Here is a 17,854-nt window from a genome sequence, read left to right on the forward strand (position 1 = left end):
AAAGCATCACAATTGTATGAAAAGTGATAGTTGGTTGCTCTCCAAGGCTCATCTAGGGCTGTGTAGTTGTAGCAAGGATCAATGCGTACAGCCTCTGTTACGAAAACAACAAAGAATAAGAATGAATTTATATTTATATGAATTTAGAATTAATTTATTATTCATTATAATGTACTTATTTCATTTTACTCTATTAACTCCACTTGAAATTTTGACAAATTGTAAAAATTGTAGCTGTACAAAATCTTTATACTTCTTAACACTTTTAAAATCATACATATACACACACAAGCAACTTGTTCCTATGCAGACTTTCGTGCAACTACTCTTAATGTTTACGTATTCATATTTCACTTTACTGTATTAGAAATTTGACATGAAAACATCTGCAAATTTCAAACACTATTTTATCTACAGTCTTTATACTGACACAAACACACCCACGTCAAAACATTAACAGTCAGTAGAGGGCATATAATACTACATTACCAGCCAAGCTTGTCTCTGGAGTGACAGTAGGATTGTTGCTGCTAATGTTCCTAACTTCTGCAAAACATTTAATGAATATTAACATTTAATTAATAAATTAGATATAAATATCAATTAAATATACAAAAGGCACATGGTAATGTATTTACCTCCACAGTATGTCAAAAACAGACAGATAACAAACTCATAAATGTAATACATTACACAAACACATACATTAGTGAATGCAAATTATGCTTACCTGCACAGTAGGTCCCATAGCAGAAAGTTGGTCTAACAAACTCATAGACGTAGTAATTGCCAGGGCAGGCTTTAACATTAATAGGATAGGAATGGAAATAGCAGCAGTCATTGCTCCAGTGACCGCAGACATCTCGAGAGACCACTCCATCCTCGACTCGTGGATGTGGACCATTCAACCACAGTGGGGCATGAGTGCCACAGCTTAGCCGATCAACACATGTGTCTGGCATCTGAACACTCTGGCCACCAATGAAGAGACGATACCAGCCGACCCAGTTGACATAAGCGTCACACATCAAATTGAAAGTATATCGATGGTCAGTTGCTCTCCAAGAATCGTCCAACACGGTGTAGCTATTGCAAGGGTCAATGGTGAGGGCTGTGGGAAAAAAAAAAAGAAGTTTAAAATAAATAATTAAAATGACTATAGCCTACATATTTTACACTTGAGGCTTGGAATCTACCTTGGAGTGGATTTTTTTTTTTTTTTAAGGCTTTTGTTTCAGACTCACATGAGTTTTAAGTTATAAACAGAGAATTATAGAGCATCTCTTTATTTAGAAATTAGAAATGACAAAACAGTCGAGCAGCCAATGAGTGTACAAACAAGTTTTGCGTAATGGAGGCAATGGTGCAACTCCAATGCTCCTTTAACATTTAAATTATAGGAAACTTTCTGCAAAAATGCTGCAATATTGTACATCAGTCAAGACATGTCTTGTTTTGATCCATTGATAAATCGTTCAAATAAGCCAACTAGAGTTTACGTTTCACTGTACCTCAGCAACATACTGTATATTTAACGTATATTTTAAAGTAAACTATTTCACAATAAAAGTGACAAAAGTTATATGATTATTGTGTGATCAAAAAGTCGGACTCAGTACATTCATCTGATATTTTTAATGCATTTTTGCTGCAAATCCCATAGTGGTACAGTATAGTATTGATCTACATTTTACGTAATTAAATTTCTGTTTTACAATAATGCAAGTTATTGTTGTATGTATAGTTTGTGATTATGAAAAATAAAAAGTAAAAATACAAAGAAAATAAGTATAGCAATACTCCCTGCAATGTTTGGGAAAGAAGATTAGATTATGGTTTTGAAAATTAAACCTAAAATTATATAAATAAAACTAATAAGGCAAGGCATGGCAAGTCTTATTTATATAGCACATTTCATACACTATGGTAATTCAAAGTGCTTTACACAGAAAGGAATTAAAATAATCACAAAATAAAAGCAACGAAAATGAATTAGATGAATAAATGATGAATTAGGCCATACATAACGTTCTGTTGTAGTCTATCACACAAAATCCTGCCTGTGATGTTCTAGAAAAAATTGTTTAAAGTTATAAAAAACAAAATCTAAAAACATTTTTACATTAGGAAAAAGTATAATACCTGAGTCAGTAATGGATTGTAGAGGTAGGCTTGCCACTGTTGTTGTAGTAGATGGTGTTGTAGATGCAGATGTGATGTTAAGGCTTGTGACATCTGGTACCAGGGACACTTTTTACATTAAAGACCAAAATTTTCTAACACAACATAAAAAAAGTGTGTAAATGGAGGAAATATATTTACCTGCACAGTAAGATGCACACAATAGTGGCCTGACAAACTCATACACATAATAATTCCCTGGACAAGCTTTGACTTTTATGGGATGAGACCTGTAACCACAGCAGTCATTCCTTGTGGAACTGCAGACTTTCCTGGTGACCACTCCATCTTCTAGCTGTGGGTGAGGGTCACTGAGCCACAGTGGGTTCTCTGAGCCACACATGTCATAACCAACACATGACTCTGGCATCTGGACACTCTGACCATTGTAGAACAGCCTGTACCAGCCATTCCAGTTGACATTATAATCACACATACTACTGAAGACAGAATTGTCAGTGGCTCGCCAAGGCTCATCCAGACTGGTGTAGTTGTAGCAGGGGTCAGTATTTGGAGTGTTGAATGTAACTATAGTGAAATTATAAAATGTGCATTATATGTATTGTGGATTAAATAATTCCAAGACTACACGATTAATACCATTTAGCATTAACAAGTCTGTAAATACAGTTGTCATATGAAAGGTGATAATATAATTAATGGTATGTAAGGCATGAAGGAGAATAACTGTACCTGCACAATATACAGGCACTGGGATCGATGGCTTTGGCCTTGTAAGTTTGTAGACATAGTAATTTCCAGGACAAGTTTTAACTTGGATTGGGTCTGATCTGTAGGAATTGCACTGGTCATTAACAGAGCCGTAGACGTCACGAGTAACAACTCCATCTTCCAGCTGAGGATGAGAGCCATCAAGCCACAGAGAACTAAAACCTCCACATGACATATAACTGAAACACCACTCAGGCATCTGAGCACTCGATCCATTAATGAAGAGACGATACCAGCCATGCCAGTCAACACGGGAATCATCATATCCAGATATATATCCATACATATGCCAGTAATTGAGTGTGCTTCTCCAGTAGTTGTCGAGAATGTTGTAGTTGAAGCATGGATCAGTGTTGATGGCAGCTGATGAGACCAAAAGAAATAAGTTACGTCATTTCAAATCCTGAAAGTTTGGTACCAGTGGGAGGTTCTTATGGCTAAACTACTTCCGTTGTAGGGTATATCCTAGTCAAGTTGTAGGGTATATCCTAGTCACAAACAGCAAGGAAAAGCAATGCTAAATACAAATCAAATCAAACTTGGTGCAAATTCATGTCACTTTGAAGCTAGTAAAATTAGCAGATGCCAACATGGACAAGTTATGTTAGGCTGGAAAGAAAATATCACAGACTAACAACCTGGTGAATGTATTTACAAAATGTTCTATTCATTGTATGTCATGTTACTGATTTAGTAGATTTTTGGACCAACATGCACTAAATACAGCAATATTAATACATTTTGTCAACATTTGATTTTAAGCACTCGAGCATATAGTTTTCAAATAACAAGCAGCTATGGTACTGTGTGAAAGCAGAGTAACTCTTTGAAAACCACTGGACTATCCTATGGTTACAAGTTTTGGGAATTTGAATGACTTTAACACCCATTGAAACCAAGAACAATCACTATAATAATGATAAATACAAAGTTCTGTCATGAAACTCTAGATGGCGTAGGCTAATAAGTCCTAACTCAACCTGCTCGTAATCACATCATTATCTATAGGGCAAAGCTGATTGGTTCCTGCTGTATCCATAGCCAATGAGTTTGCGTGCTGTATCCATAGCCAATGAGTTTGTACTTTAAAGCAACTATAAACTAAAAGACTGCTGCAAACATAACCACAGCGCACACTTGAATGGATTTTGATCAGCTGTCAGTGTTCATCAGCTGGATGGAGAAAAAATTGTAACAGTAAGAAAGTGAACCCAACCTAAATTCCTCTGTCCTTATTGTTATAATATTATTATAGTTGTGGTGTGGTCTCCTCTAATCTCTTAGAATTAGTTGACTTTTTTTTTTTTTTTTTTTTTTTGGAAAAGAAGATATTTTCAGAAAAATCTAAGTGTTTTTGTCCATGCAGTGCAAGTTGATGGTCATCAAAACTGTTTGGTTACCAACATTCTTCAAAATGTCTTCTTCTGTGTTCCACAGAAGAAAGAAATTAATACCATTTTGGAACAACATAAGGGTGCGTAAATTAAGGCATTTTAAGGCAGAACGTTAGTAAAAATGTGCACGATTCATTATTTGATAGTATTTAGCAACCTACACATGGTAAGGCTGGATTCAGTAATAGCTGGACTTGCAGTGGAAGCTGTCTGGGATATTGTGCTGATATCTAAAAAGAGGGTATAAATTAAGACATTAGTGAAAATGAATGTTCACATACAACATACTTTATAAAAAGCTGGAAAAAAACACAGTACCAGTGCAGTATCCTGAACACCCATATTGTGGCTTCACAAGTTCATAGACATAGAAATCGTCTAGGCAAGCTTTGATTCTGATGGGGGAGAGTCGATCATCACAGCAGCCATTCAAACTCGCCCCACAGATCTCCCTGGTCACCACTCCGTCCTCTATCTGAGGATGGGAACCGTTGAGCCACAGACTGATGTCCGTGTTACAGCTGTCTTCACTAACACAGCTCTCTGGCATTCGGATGTCCATTCCATTGTAGAAAAAACGGTACCAGCCGTTCCAGGAGAAAGAGTCATCACAAATCCACAATCCACTTTCATTTGTGGCTCTCCAGGGACGATCCAGAGATTCATAGTTGGAACAAGGATCTTCACTGATGCTGAAAGCAACTGTCATGAAGGAAAGGGTTAGTGTAAGAGCAACAACATGTGTGAGAGCAGTGTCCATTCTACACTGAGTTAGAGTTTTATCTGTGTTGAACGTTCATTTAGACGTTTTATATTGTATACTTAATATACCTAATATTGTTTGTAATACTTAATTTCATAATTTACTCTCCTCTTTCCTATGCAAAGAATGGTGGAAACTAAAGAAAAATAATTAATTCTATGGTGTCTGAATTGTTGCATTATTCCAAATAAATAGACTGAGATATACAAATAACTGTAAAGAGATTCACAAAAATGAATGAAATTCACAAAGAAAATGAGATTTGCAAATAAATTATTATTATTATTTATAAATTTGATATGTCACAAACAACTCTGTCTGGCATTCATTTGTGAATTGCTTCCTGCATTTGTGGATGGCTGCATGCATTTGTGGATCGCTTCTTGTGCATCTGTAAATCACAGCATGAATTTGTTGATTTTGAAACACTTCTAGCATCAAGACATGCAGTCAAATCCACAAATAAGTGGAATGCTCTCCACCCAACATCTACTAATCAGCTAACAGCTATATTGCGCTGACCAATAGCATGCTTTTGATCCAACCAATCACAATTTGCTTTACAATCAGGGCGGTCTTGCCCTGAAATAACTGTACTCATTCATCTGCATTGGCTCAAAAAGGAAGTAAAAGGCTTATAAAATTGGTACAGTAAAATTTGGATTTCATTAGATCATTAGACTGTGCATCAATCAATTCACAGTATTATATTTTTTGAGCCTTTGAAATTCCAGAGAAGCCTTACATCTCTGTTATGGGAACCACGGCTTATGGAAGCATCACGTTATTCAAGATAGGTATACAGAAAAGCATCAATAAGTAGCTGACTAATGAATAGGGGGTACTGGGGGGATGTAAAAAAAACAAACTTGCATCACAATAATTGTATAGTGATTGTCAAAACATTTAGTAAACTAAACAGAATTGTATTAAGTTTAGTGACGTTACAATGTTTACACAGTACAATGACTGGTACAGTCTCACACATCATTGCATTGAGACGTTATTTTCTTTTCAACATGACTTTTTCTATGCTAATGTATTTCTATAATAAAAGACATGATTTGACATGATCATGTTATATTACCGTTCAAGCAATGTGGAAGCAAAATGACAAAACAAAAATAAACTTATACAGCCATGTTATCTTTGCAAGCACTTTCTTTTTATTATATAATTTGCATTTAGGATATAGTTCTTATTCACAGTGATTAAAGATTATTAAACGAAAAGATTGAAAAATGATTGCGCAACCACAAAATAGGTGGCGATATGCACTGAGTATGTAAATCAGCATTTAACAAAAGAGGAAGAAAGAAGTAGTATGGCACTGTGTCCATGGTGACTCGTCGATTCGTCGCTCTGTTGAGAATGTCTGAAGTGTTAAAGGGATAGTTCACTTTGAAATGAAATTTTGGCATGTTTTAGCTTACCTCAAGGGCATCCAAGATGTAGGTGTCTTTGTTTCCGCAGTAGTTTAAATTTTTTATGTTTTTAGGTCAAATCGTTCTTGTCTGTCAGTCGTATAATGCAGGTCTATGGTCACTATCTGAAAGAGCATGCACAGAGAAGTCCAAATTAAACAATTCCCCATCGAAAGTGCACATTGATGGCCTAAGACACGAAACGAGCGGTTTGTGTGAGAAAACGAACAGTATTTATATTGTTTCTACCTCTTGTACACAACGACATCCAAGTGATCTGAGGGCGTGCGCGCTTCCGGCGCTTTCTTCTTCTTGTTTTTTTTTACAGCGGATCGCAAACAAATATGTGCATTACCGCCACCTATCTCAGAAATGGAGCATTGACACTTTCCTATACTTCTTTAACCTATCAACCAACATAAATTCCCCTTATTTACCCGCAGAGAGGCTTCATAGAATTTCATCAGTGTTCAGCTCCTCCGTCCACTCTCAGCCCCCATGACAGGAAAAACACGTCCAAGCGTCCAAGTGATCTGAGGGCGCGCGCCTCCTGGTGTGTGACGTGTGCGCACTGCGCAAGCGCCGGAATTAAATGAGGGTTTTTTTTCCTGTCATGGGGGGGAAATGGTAATTTTTCCGCAGCACCGGATGAAATTCTATGAAGCCTCTCTGCGGGTAAATAAGGGGAATTTATGTCGGTTGATAGGTTAAAGAAGTATAGGAAAGTGTCGATGCTCCATTTCTGAGATAGGTGGCGGTAATGCACATATTTGTTTGTGATCCGCTGTAAAAATAAACAAGAAGAAGAAAGCGCCAGAAGCGCGCGCGCCCTCAGATCACTTGGACGTGGTTGTGTACAAGAGGTAAAAACGATATAAATACTGTTCGTTTTCTCACACAAACTGCTCGTTTCGTGTCTTAGGCCATGTGTACTTACGATGGGGAATTGTTTAATTTGGACTTCTCTGTGCATGCTCTTTCAGACAGTGACCATAGACCTGCATTATACGACTGACAGACAAGAACGGTTTGACCTAAAAATATCTAAATTGAAACTACTGCGGAAACAAAGACACCTACATCTTGGATGCCCTTGAGGTAAGCTAAAACATACCAAAATTTAATTTCAAAGTGAACTATCCCTTTAACCATGAACATACTCTGAGTTGGGACATTCTAAAACACTTAAAGTAACAACATGTAACTTTTCAACCTTCATAATATATTTCCAAGACCCTTGTGATAGTACATCGACTTACAATAGGTTGAATGAGACGTCTGCCAGAGCCTGACGGGGTCTGTATCGCTTTTACTGGCACTATGTAACTTCGGGGTGCGGGTAGTAACCAGAGCTCAAAAAGAACTACAAAATTCGACTGCTTTACGGCATACGTCACTTTGCCCACCACTTCCTCAAATGTGGCCAACCAGCGCGTTTGTTTTCGTACGCCTGTTTTCGTCATGGCTGAAGCAGCAGCGAAACGTAAGAAGTCCAAGGTTTTGTCGAAGTAGAGTCGGAAGAGGAAAAGGGAGAGTAATAAACTGAAAGGCAGGACGAGGATCAATATGGGTCGAGCGTTTGCTCGCTGGCGTTAGCTTATGGAGGAGGAGTGTTACCAGACCGATGATGACTTGGCCGTCATGCTGTTGAACTAGTAATTAACTGTAAATTGCTTGCATACTATCTTTAGTTTTTCTAATCTGTTGTCTGCCTGGCTACGTTACGGAAACTATCTGGTCCTCTATTTATCTTCATGAATCAGCTAGTAGATGAGCGAATTATCAATCTGGTAGCTAGTAAACACTAACATGGTAGTTTTAGATGGTTAGGATGCTATCGCTATCATTCTCGTTCAGATTTGAGCATTGCAATCGACATGCAAATCGCAAATGTTTGAGTTAAAATGTTTAGTCTACTAAACGTGTATAAATTATGAAAGGGGGAAGATTAATAATATTGTCATTGCCCATATGAAAAAAACCTGCATGCTTCATATACAGTAACCGTAAATCATTTTACGACAGCGGTAATGGACAATTCCGCTTCCAACCTGTAGGGCGACCGCAGAGGAAAAGTTCCATGTTGTTGCTTTAACGTGAAAAACGCTTAATGTGGCTTAATGTAATAAGGCAGTGTTATTAAAAGGCCAAACTCAGTAAACATCATATTAATAAAGTATGTACAGAAAAATCGAAGAGCCCAGAATATGAACGAATTACACATTTAGCATTTTTCTCCCTAAGAAAACCTTTCTAAGCAAACGCTTAATCGGGCTTAATATACTAAGACAGTGATATTAAAAGACCAGACTCAGTAAACATCATACTAAAAGTATACTATGTACAAAAATATCAGATGTCACATTAATCGTTTTCTTATAACGATTTTCTATGGGATGAAAATTGGATGAATTTATCCCCGGATGAGTTTTTGGAACCAGCAAACCTCGAGTAAGCCAGGTTTGGGTTAATAAACCGAGAATTGTGAGGGTAAGTTAACCTTGCTTTCTGGAATACATCTGGCAAACCTCATTGTGTGATGAGAATTACATCTACTATATATTACAATAAAATAAACATTACTTTATTTTAATAGTGCTTTAATGATATAACTATATATATAATATTGTGCGCAATCTGTCATGCCGCCTGGAGCCTCAGTAGCGCTGAACACCTCTGAAGTAAACTAACCCTGGAACAGAACCTGCTCCGGAGCAGGTTATGTTCAGAGAGTAGGTTGCTCTGCTACGTATATAACCTGATAGTTACATTCGTTTTTTGGAAATGAAAGTTGAGAGATGATGAGGTATGTCATCTAACCTGCTTTTTGCAATACCCCCCTGGACTAAAATGCGAAATGAACTAAAACACAAACAAACCAACTGAAGACGAGACATAACTTACAGAGAAGAACAATAAACATTTATTGGTGAACTTATCTGGTGTCTGCGTGTGTTTATTGTGGGATATGGGGGAAGGATGTGGTGATGGAGTGGATATGTGTGCATTATGTATGCAGCTGGAGTGTAAAACTGACCCTATTGTGCACCAAAGTGTAGGGAAACCACGAAAACGGGTGGATAGTGGTGCAAAATGAATCCCAGAGTCTAATGCAAAACATGATTGTCTGTAGCGAGAAAATGCTATGATTGATGCGTAATGTTGCCGTTATCTGATTGTCTGGGTGGAGTCCACTTATTTGTGAATTTGTCTGCACATATAGATGCCAGAAGTTCACAATCCACAAATGTATGCTGTGATCTACAAATGCACTAGAAGCGATCCACAAACGTTTGAAGCCATCCACAAATGCACAGGAAGCGATTCACAAATGAACGCCAGCCATAACACATTGTGATAACACATTTGTAAAATAATTTTTATTTGCAAATCTCATTTTATATAGGCTATTTGTGAATTTTATTCTTATTTTTAACATTTATTTGTGAATTTGACAAATTTTTGTCATTCTCTTTACATTTATTTGTGAACCTCAATCAAATTATTTGGAATAATGCAACAATTCTGCCCCCCTATAATTCAGTTAAATAATCAATTTGTGTTCTGAATACATGAATCAAGTAAACTCAGTTTTGCATAATGAACAGAATAAAATTAAGTTATTACAAAATGTTCAGCAATTGTGTTGCTGTAGCTCATTTAATTAAGTAAATTGAACAATCAACATTTTTTTTCAATCTAGATTATATTACAATTGTATTGTGTTACTGAAAGAATCAATCTTATCAGTTCACATTATACTTGCAGAAAATGTCTGCCAGCATAATTAGTTTTTTTGTTTGTTTGTTTTTTATATGATGAGTGACATGTCAGCATGAATCCTTTCTGGATGAAGAGACATTGTGGGAGCCACAAGACTAATGATATTTTATAATTTTGTTGAAGTGGTCGGACATAAACATTTTTGTTGCAAAATGTTGTTTGCAAATGTGAAAAAAAGCGAAAAATGCAGTAAATTGTGTTAAAATGTTTAAAACACATTTTAAATTGTTTACAAATTAAAGGATTAAAAGAGTAAAATGAAGGCTAAATCATGATGAAGTGTATTGTTATAAGACTCTTACCATTAATCAACAGGAGAAGTGACACACACAATGAGATTAGAAATCTCATTGTGGCAGACTGCTCCTGAAGTAGTCAAAGTGATCTGTAAAATGAACAAAGTTTATACACACGCACATTTATACACTATATAGTGATATCAAATTTCGACACTAAAGCCAATTAAAAATGTGTAAATGTCTTTGCGTTTTATAACAAAATATTTAAAAAGTGCCTTTTTTAAAAGAAAGCATTAACACAAGGGGAACTGAATTGATACATCCACAAAAAGTTTGCTAGACCAATTAATTAATAACAACAGATAAAGAATCTCCGAAAGGTGAAATTAGTTCTGAGGAAAATTTTGACTTTAGCAGCAGCAGTATTTTAAACTTTTCACATATAATTTTTCCATAAATGCATTGTATTTTCATTAAACTATTGCCACTACAGCAATAGTTGTTTTGTTTTGCTATATTTGCACTCTTAAAATAACTAACATAAATATTTTACACTATAACATAAATTATATTCTAAGATGGTAGTTTGCCATTTAGAAGTTGCTTTTGAAATGCTTTGTGTACATTTATAAAAACTGCAACCACTGTATTTCACAATTCCAGAACAAGTTATTAAAATGTTCATGGGTAGACATAATGAGCTAATATAAAAAAACAATTGATATGTATAACAAAAGCATTTGAAAGAGTGAGTAGATGTGATGAATGAAGAAGTAATTTCACCTGATGATGAAATGCTGCTTCAGAGTAAATCAGGGTGATTCTCTCTTCGCCAGTTCAATAACCAGAAGACAATGATGCTGAAAACTGCACGCCTCAGTCATGTATATATACATATTGATAAATGTGGGAGGACTGTGACGGGAACCAAAAGTATTTTCTCAACAATGACCTTAAACCAGCTTTTCCATTGTTTTAATGCATGGTATGTAGTGTGTGGTGTGTTTGCCATTTAATGTGTTTACTTCCTTGTATTGATGTGATATACCTTTACTTTAGAAAGACTGTGTATTACAGTATCTTGAATGTTCAAATGAATCCTAATTAAGAATTGCATTTAAGCATAATCAAAAAAAAAAAAAAAAAAAAAAACTATGCACACTTAAAATTGATGTGCTACCAACTTTTCATTAAGAATGTTAAATAGAAATAGAAAGCTTAATTTTGACACTTGTCCTAGCTTGAAGTAAAAAAAAAGTTTAAAAAGTGAAACAAAAAAGAAGTTATAGTTAAGTTCATGAAAATGATTTATGAACATTATATAAAATATGTATTTTCTGAAACTGTTGAATGTTGAACTCTAAAACTGCAAGAAAATCAAAGCCAAAAATTCAAAAACAAATTGTGTTCCAAATTTGAGGTTATCTCAAAAAAAAAAAAAAAGCTTTCAATATGATTTTGTTTGGGCGCAGTACCAAATTTGACCTATTAAAGGTACAATATGTAAGATTTTTGCATTAAAATATCCCAAAATCACAAGGCCAGTGTTATATATTTTGTTAAGTTGATTACTTATAATATCCCAAATGTTTCCAACTATTTTTAAATCGCGAGAAAATTGAGTGAGCTGGGTGAGCTGGGAGTCGCCAGTCAATGGCGTCATATCCGCGTTACCCTCGGTTCTCTTACGAGAGAGCGCTCCGCATTCCTCGACGCCCCCGTCTCTCCCGCCGGCCTATTCGGATCGTCTGTCAAAGACTTCGCAGACAAATTTGCAGAAGTGCAGAAAACATCGCAGGCCATGAAGCATTTTCTGCCCAAGCGCTCCAGCTCCGTAGCAGGTCGCCCTAAAAGCCGTCTGCTCGCAGCTCTCAGCCGCAACCCCAGCGCGCTGCAGCCGCTCCACAGCGCCGTCAAACCCAGGGCCAGGGTCCTCGCTCTCGCTCTACCAGCCACCCACCCACCCCGACGGTGTTCGAGTCCCGCTGCGGCCGGACTCCCACCGAAAATCCCCGCTCGCTCAGTTCCAGTAATTGCGACTGTTCCAGCGTATTTTGCAGTAAACAAGTCGGTGAAGCAGCCCACTTGCCTGCACACAAACGCCGTTTTTACGGCGACCCAGATAAATCCCATAAAGAGTGTATTTTCTGGAATCCCGGCCACGGCCGATGGCGTTATGAGTGTCGTAAAAATGCCCACTGCCTAGTGCCCATTCCTACACACAAGCACAGCCCGTCACACACGGCCCGCACAAATAAAATCGACTCACGTCGATTGTGCACTAAATGTAGTGAACGTGCCCACAAACCAGTGCCCACAAACACTACACTCAGTATGTTCCGCGAAAACGAAAAACGAAACCAGCGCGCATACATTCTGCCAAAGCAGACGATGTTGTCAGCGTTATGAGCGGGCCAGCTGTCCCACGCCCCTATTCGCTCACACACATCATAAGCCCCACGAAGGTTTCCCCGCTCGTTCTCTCTCAGCTCACCGCTATAGGAGAACAGAGCGCGGACAGGCTGCCCGCTGTCATCAGCGCGCCCCCGGTCTCACACGCCGCAAGCACGGCATTCATGTTACAGCACAACGGCTCTCTGTGCTCGCCACCAGATCGCGACCAGAGCCCAAATATCATTTCACCCCTAGCTACTCACGCGAATGCATGGGCAAAGCTCCCCGGGGTGTCAGAGTGGGTGCTGAACATTATAAAAAGAGGCTATTCGCTACAGTTCGTTTGACGCCCGCGTCGTTACGCTGCGCAAACCGAAACCACGGTGAAAGACGAGGTAGCACACCTACTTCGAACCAAAATAGCGAAACTATTGAGCAAGGGGGCTATAGAGCCGTTATCATAGGCTCAGAGCAAAGGGGGCATGTACAGCAGATATTTTCTAGTACCCAAAAAAGACGGGGGTCTCAGACCCATTCTGGATCTAAGACAATTGAACAGAGCGCTCATGAAACGACGTTTCAGAATGCTCACAACCAGGAAAATCCTCTCCCAAATTCGCCAAGGGGACTGGTTCATGTCAATAGATCTGAAGGACGCGTATTTCCAAATACAAATAGCGTCACGTCACAGGCGATTTTTGAGATTCGCCTTCAAGGGCCAGGCATATCAGTACTCAGTCCTGCCGTTTGGCCTGTCCCTGGCACCCCGTGTACTCACAATGTGCATGGACGCAGCGCTCGCACCCCTGAAAATGCGGGGTATGCGAGTGTTGAATTATCTGGACGATTGGCTGGTTCTAGCTCGATCACACTCAGAGCTCATAGAACACAGGACCATATTACTCGATCACCTCGAGAATTTAGGTATCAGAGTCAATTGCACGAAGAGCTCGCTGTCTCCCAGTCAGACTATATCGTTCCTGGGTATAGAACTGGACTCGCGCTCTATGACAGCACAGCTGTCATTACAGCGCAGGCTGGACATTCAGCGCATGACAAAAGCTTTTCACCGCGGTGCTCTGGTCCCGCTCAAAAAGTTTCAGAGAATGCTGGGTCTCATGGCCTCAGCATCAACAGTGCTTCAGCTGGGTCTGCTTCGCATGCGCCCGCTGCAGTTCTGGCTGAAAGCGTGTGTACCGCGCAGAGCATGGACCCACGGTCTCTTTCGCCTCAAGGTCGATCACGAATGCGTTTTAGCGCTGAAACCTTGGAAGGTGACCGATTGGTACCGGTCAGGTGTAAACCTGGGGATTTCCTCGAGCGTGAAGGTAGTGTCCACGGACGCCTCAACCTCAGGATGGGGAGCGCTGCTCGAGGGCAGACCGTTCTTTGGCCAGTGGAACGGGAAAAGCTTCTGCACATAAACTGCCTGGAAATGCTGGCAGTCATCAATGCGCTCAGGCGTTTTTATCCCCAGATAAAAGATCACCACGTTCTGGTCCGCTCAGACAACATGTCAGTGATGGCTTATATAAATCGCCAAGGAGGCGTCAGATCCAGAGCCCTTCACAGGCTGACGGAACGCCTCCTGAAGTGGGCTCAGCACAATTTGCGCTCGCTGAAAGCCTGGCACGTGCCGGGTTTTTTGAACATAGGACCAGACAGACTGTCAAGGAACAACGTTCCGGCAGGTGAATGGTCCCTACATCCGCAGACAGTCCAACTGCTGTGGAAAACATTCGGCAAAGCGAAAGTAGACCTATTTGCGTCTCAAGAAAACGCTTATTGTCCGGAGTTTTTTTTCCAAGAGCAGGGATGCTCTGGCCCACGACTGGCCCCGCTACCCGTTCTATGTGTTTCCCCCCGACGCGCGCTTACCACAGGTATTAGAGCGAATCAGGGAGAGTGGATGCTCAGTACTACTCGGGGCCCCATTTTGGACGAACCAAGCATGGTTCCCGGTTCTGATGCGGTTGACAAATACTGCCCCATGGCCGACACCAGTGAGGAGAGATCTCCTCTCGCAGGCCAATGGCACGATCTGGCATCTTTACCCGGAGCTTTGGTCCCTGCATGCGTGGACCATCAACGGGTACCCGTTAAACTCCCAGAGCGAGTGTTAAGCACAATCACACAGGCCAGAGCCCCGTCTACAAGGCGGCTCTATGCCTCGAAATGGTCAGTGTTCTCTAACTGGTGTGCAGCTAGTGACATATCACCCTCACACTGTGGATTGTGTCGGAGGTTCTTTCCTTCCTACAAGAGCTACTGGATAAGGGCAGAGCCCCATCCACACTCAAAGTTTATGTGGCGGTGTTTCTTCTGGCTCTCGCTTCAGTGAAGCGCATAGGGGACTTGCAGGCGCTCTCAGTGAGCGTGACGTGTATGGAGTTTGGGCATAACGACTCTAGAGTCATACTCAAACCGAGGCATGGGTACTTTCCTAAATCCCTCAACACCCCGTTTAGGGCGCAGATCATTTCCCTGTCAGCCCTACCGGTCTCTGACGAGGAGGGAGACACAAGCTGCCTTTGCCCAGTCAGGGCATTAAGAGCTTATGTGTGTCGCTCAGCTGTCTTTAGACAGACGGAGCAGCTCTTTGTTTTGTTCAGCGGACGTTCTAAGGGACTGGCCGCGTCGAAACAGAGCCTATCCAGATGGATAGTTGATGCTATAGCGCTGGCTTATACATCAAAGGGCTTACAATGCCCGTTAAGTGTCAAAGCGCACTCCACGAGAGGCATGGCCTCGTCATGGGCTTGGTCTAGTGGGATTGCTTTACAAGATATCTGTATGGCGGCAGGCTGGGCCTCCCCGTCTACATTTATAAGGTTCTACAACCTAGAAGTTCCCGCTTTGCAGGCCAAACTGCTCTCGGTCTAATAAACCAGTATTATCTGCCTGTCACTACCGGCTCAGAATACTGAAACTGTTACAGCGTCGTTCACTGAGCGACTATATTTTCTGTGGGCAGTGTGTAAGTCCCCCTGATATTATATCAGCCCAGGCTGAGTTCACCCTGCCTGTATGGAACACTTGATATAACCTGCTCCCTATAGAGCACTATTTTCTAGGGAATGATGCTAATCAGCCTCTCTTTTCCGGACTCTCTGTGAGTCCCTGATGATTATGCACTGTATGAGCCCCGGGCACCTACCCGTGGGACTTTAGTGTGGGATCTCAGCACGCACGGCGTTTTGCATTGTGTTCCCCATAGCGTAAGCTATTACGCAGTACGAGAGAACCTCTCGTAAGAGAACGTACTCGGTTACTAACGTAACCTCGGTTCTCTCTAGAAGAGGGAACGAGTATTGCGTATCCTGCCGTGCATGCATCAAACTCTGGTTCGCTTCGGCGATGAGAAACCAGCTAACCAGCCTCCCGATGCTATATTTATAGCCCAAGGCCCCACCCGTTTCGGCGGGACGTGACGTAGTGGGCGCGAAGCGCCCTCGTTGGATCAATCGTCACGAGGGGCCTCTCTCGACAGGCTGCTGCAGTTGCCGCAGAGCAGCCAATGGGCGCGCGAGCTGTCTCGCACATGTCTGCATGCTGCCGCAACGCGTTTTACAGTAATACAAAAATTAAGGATAATTTTTTGGCTTCAGTATCTCGAGGAAAAGAGTGTTTCCCTATAGCGTAAGCTGTTACGCAGTACTCGTTCCCTCTTCTAGAGAGAACCGAGGTTACGTTAGTAACCGAGTACGTTTCCGCTCGTACTGCATGGAGTCCTGGACAAATGCGGAAGTTGTAGTTGTAGCGTCTATCAAGCTACAAACGTTAGCTTGTTTCGTGCAGTCGTTATGGAACACAATTTTTCTTTACCAATTGAAGCTGGTTCTGTCGACAAAGACAAGTCCCATAAACGTAAATGTCAATGTACGGGTATTATTGCTTTAGGTTTGTGTTTAGTTTATTGACATTGTTTACAACGTCTGGTGTTTATGGCCATGTAAATAAATATAGTGTGGCGAGCAGGACGAGGCTGAGGGCCGTGAGAGAGCGGCACGAGGCTAGTGGCGTGATTACTGATGAGCAACACCTGCGCGACGCACCGGTCACGTATCTCTCACGGAGGAGCGGAAGCATAAAGGGGGACGACATTGAAGAGCGAGAGAGGACCCGTGAGGGGCTGCTGTCTTTTACTTTCGTTTTGTATTTGTTTTATTTTTATCATTAAAATGTGTCATGAATGTTCGCCGGTTCCCACCTCCTTCTTCCCATAACATCTGAACTTCGTTACATATAGCATGTGTTATACATAAAGATCAATCAGTATTTTGGCAAATGATGTGGGTAAGTTCGAATGTACTTTTACAACAATTGTTTAGAACACGTAAAACTGCGCAGCGTTATCACAACAATGAATTTGACAAATACAGTAATATCTGTGATAACCAATTTAGTATTAAACCTTACTTTTCTTGCGGTTGATTCATTTTAATGAAATAAAAGCATGTCATTAAACGCAACATTTATAAAAATATAACTTTAACTCATCCATGAACATGATTTTTCGATTCCCGTCTGACTGATTTACATCCACGGTGGAGTTGAAAACGACAGTTCCCATCATTCCACGCTCCTTCACATCGTCATCAAGCTACGCCGTTGTTGTTGTTTGGAATGTAACGCCCTCTAGTGGCAGAAAATCTTGCATATTGTACCTTTAAATGCCAGCAAAGCTCCACTGGTGCACACAGTGGTTGGATATGGGATTTGCAGTAGAGTTTTTCTCTCTTAAATATTACAAGCACACACACACACACAATTTTTTTTAATACACACATACAACCCACAATCTGACATTACCAACATACTCACAATAGAGTGACTAAAAACAGTAATCTAAATTTTGAAGCCTTGCCAACGGAATGAAAGCCTATTAACAAAGATTCCATCACTTTAGTTAAATGGTCTTGGGATTAAAAATTGCAGTTTTAA

General features: G+C 40.3%; 1 protein-coding gene across 1 annotated transcript; it reads right to left on the minus strand.

Annotated features, from left to right (window-relative positions):
* Positions 1–420: 420 nt before the first annotated feature.
* LOC308706850 (uncharacterized protein) lies at positions 421–5,016 on the minus strand (the record flags this gene model as incomplete). Its single annotated transcript, XM_081392716.1, has 6 exons — positions 421–425; positions 731–1,111; positions 2,323–2,709; positions 2,875–3,276; positions 4,469–4,537; positions 4,626–5,016. 6 exons carry the CDS (start codon positions 5,014–5,016, stop codon positions 421–423), a joined length of 1,635 nt encoding a protein of 544 aa, XP_081248842.1.
* Between the last annotated feature and the right edge of the window lie 12,838 nt (positions 5,017–17,854).

The sequence above is a fragment of the Scardinius erythrophthalmus genome, assembly GCF_964197995.2.
Source record: "Scardinius erythrophthalmus genome assembly, chromosome: 18".
NCBI classification, from domain to species: Eukaryota; Metazoa; Chordata; class Actinopteri; order Cypriniformes; family Leuciscidae; genus Scardinius; species Scardinius erythrophthalmus.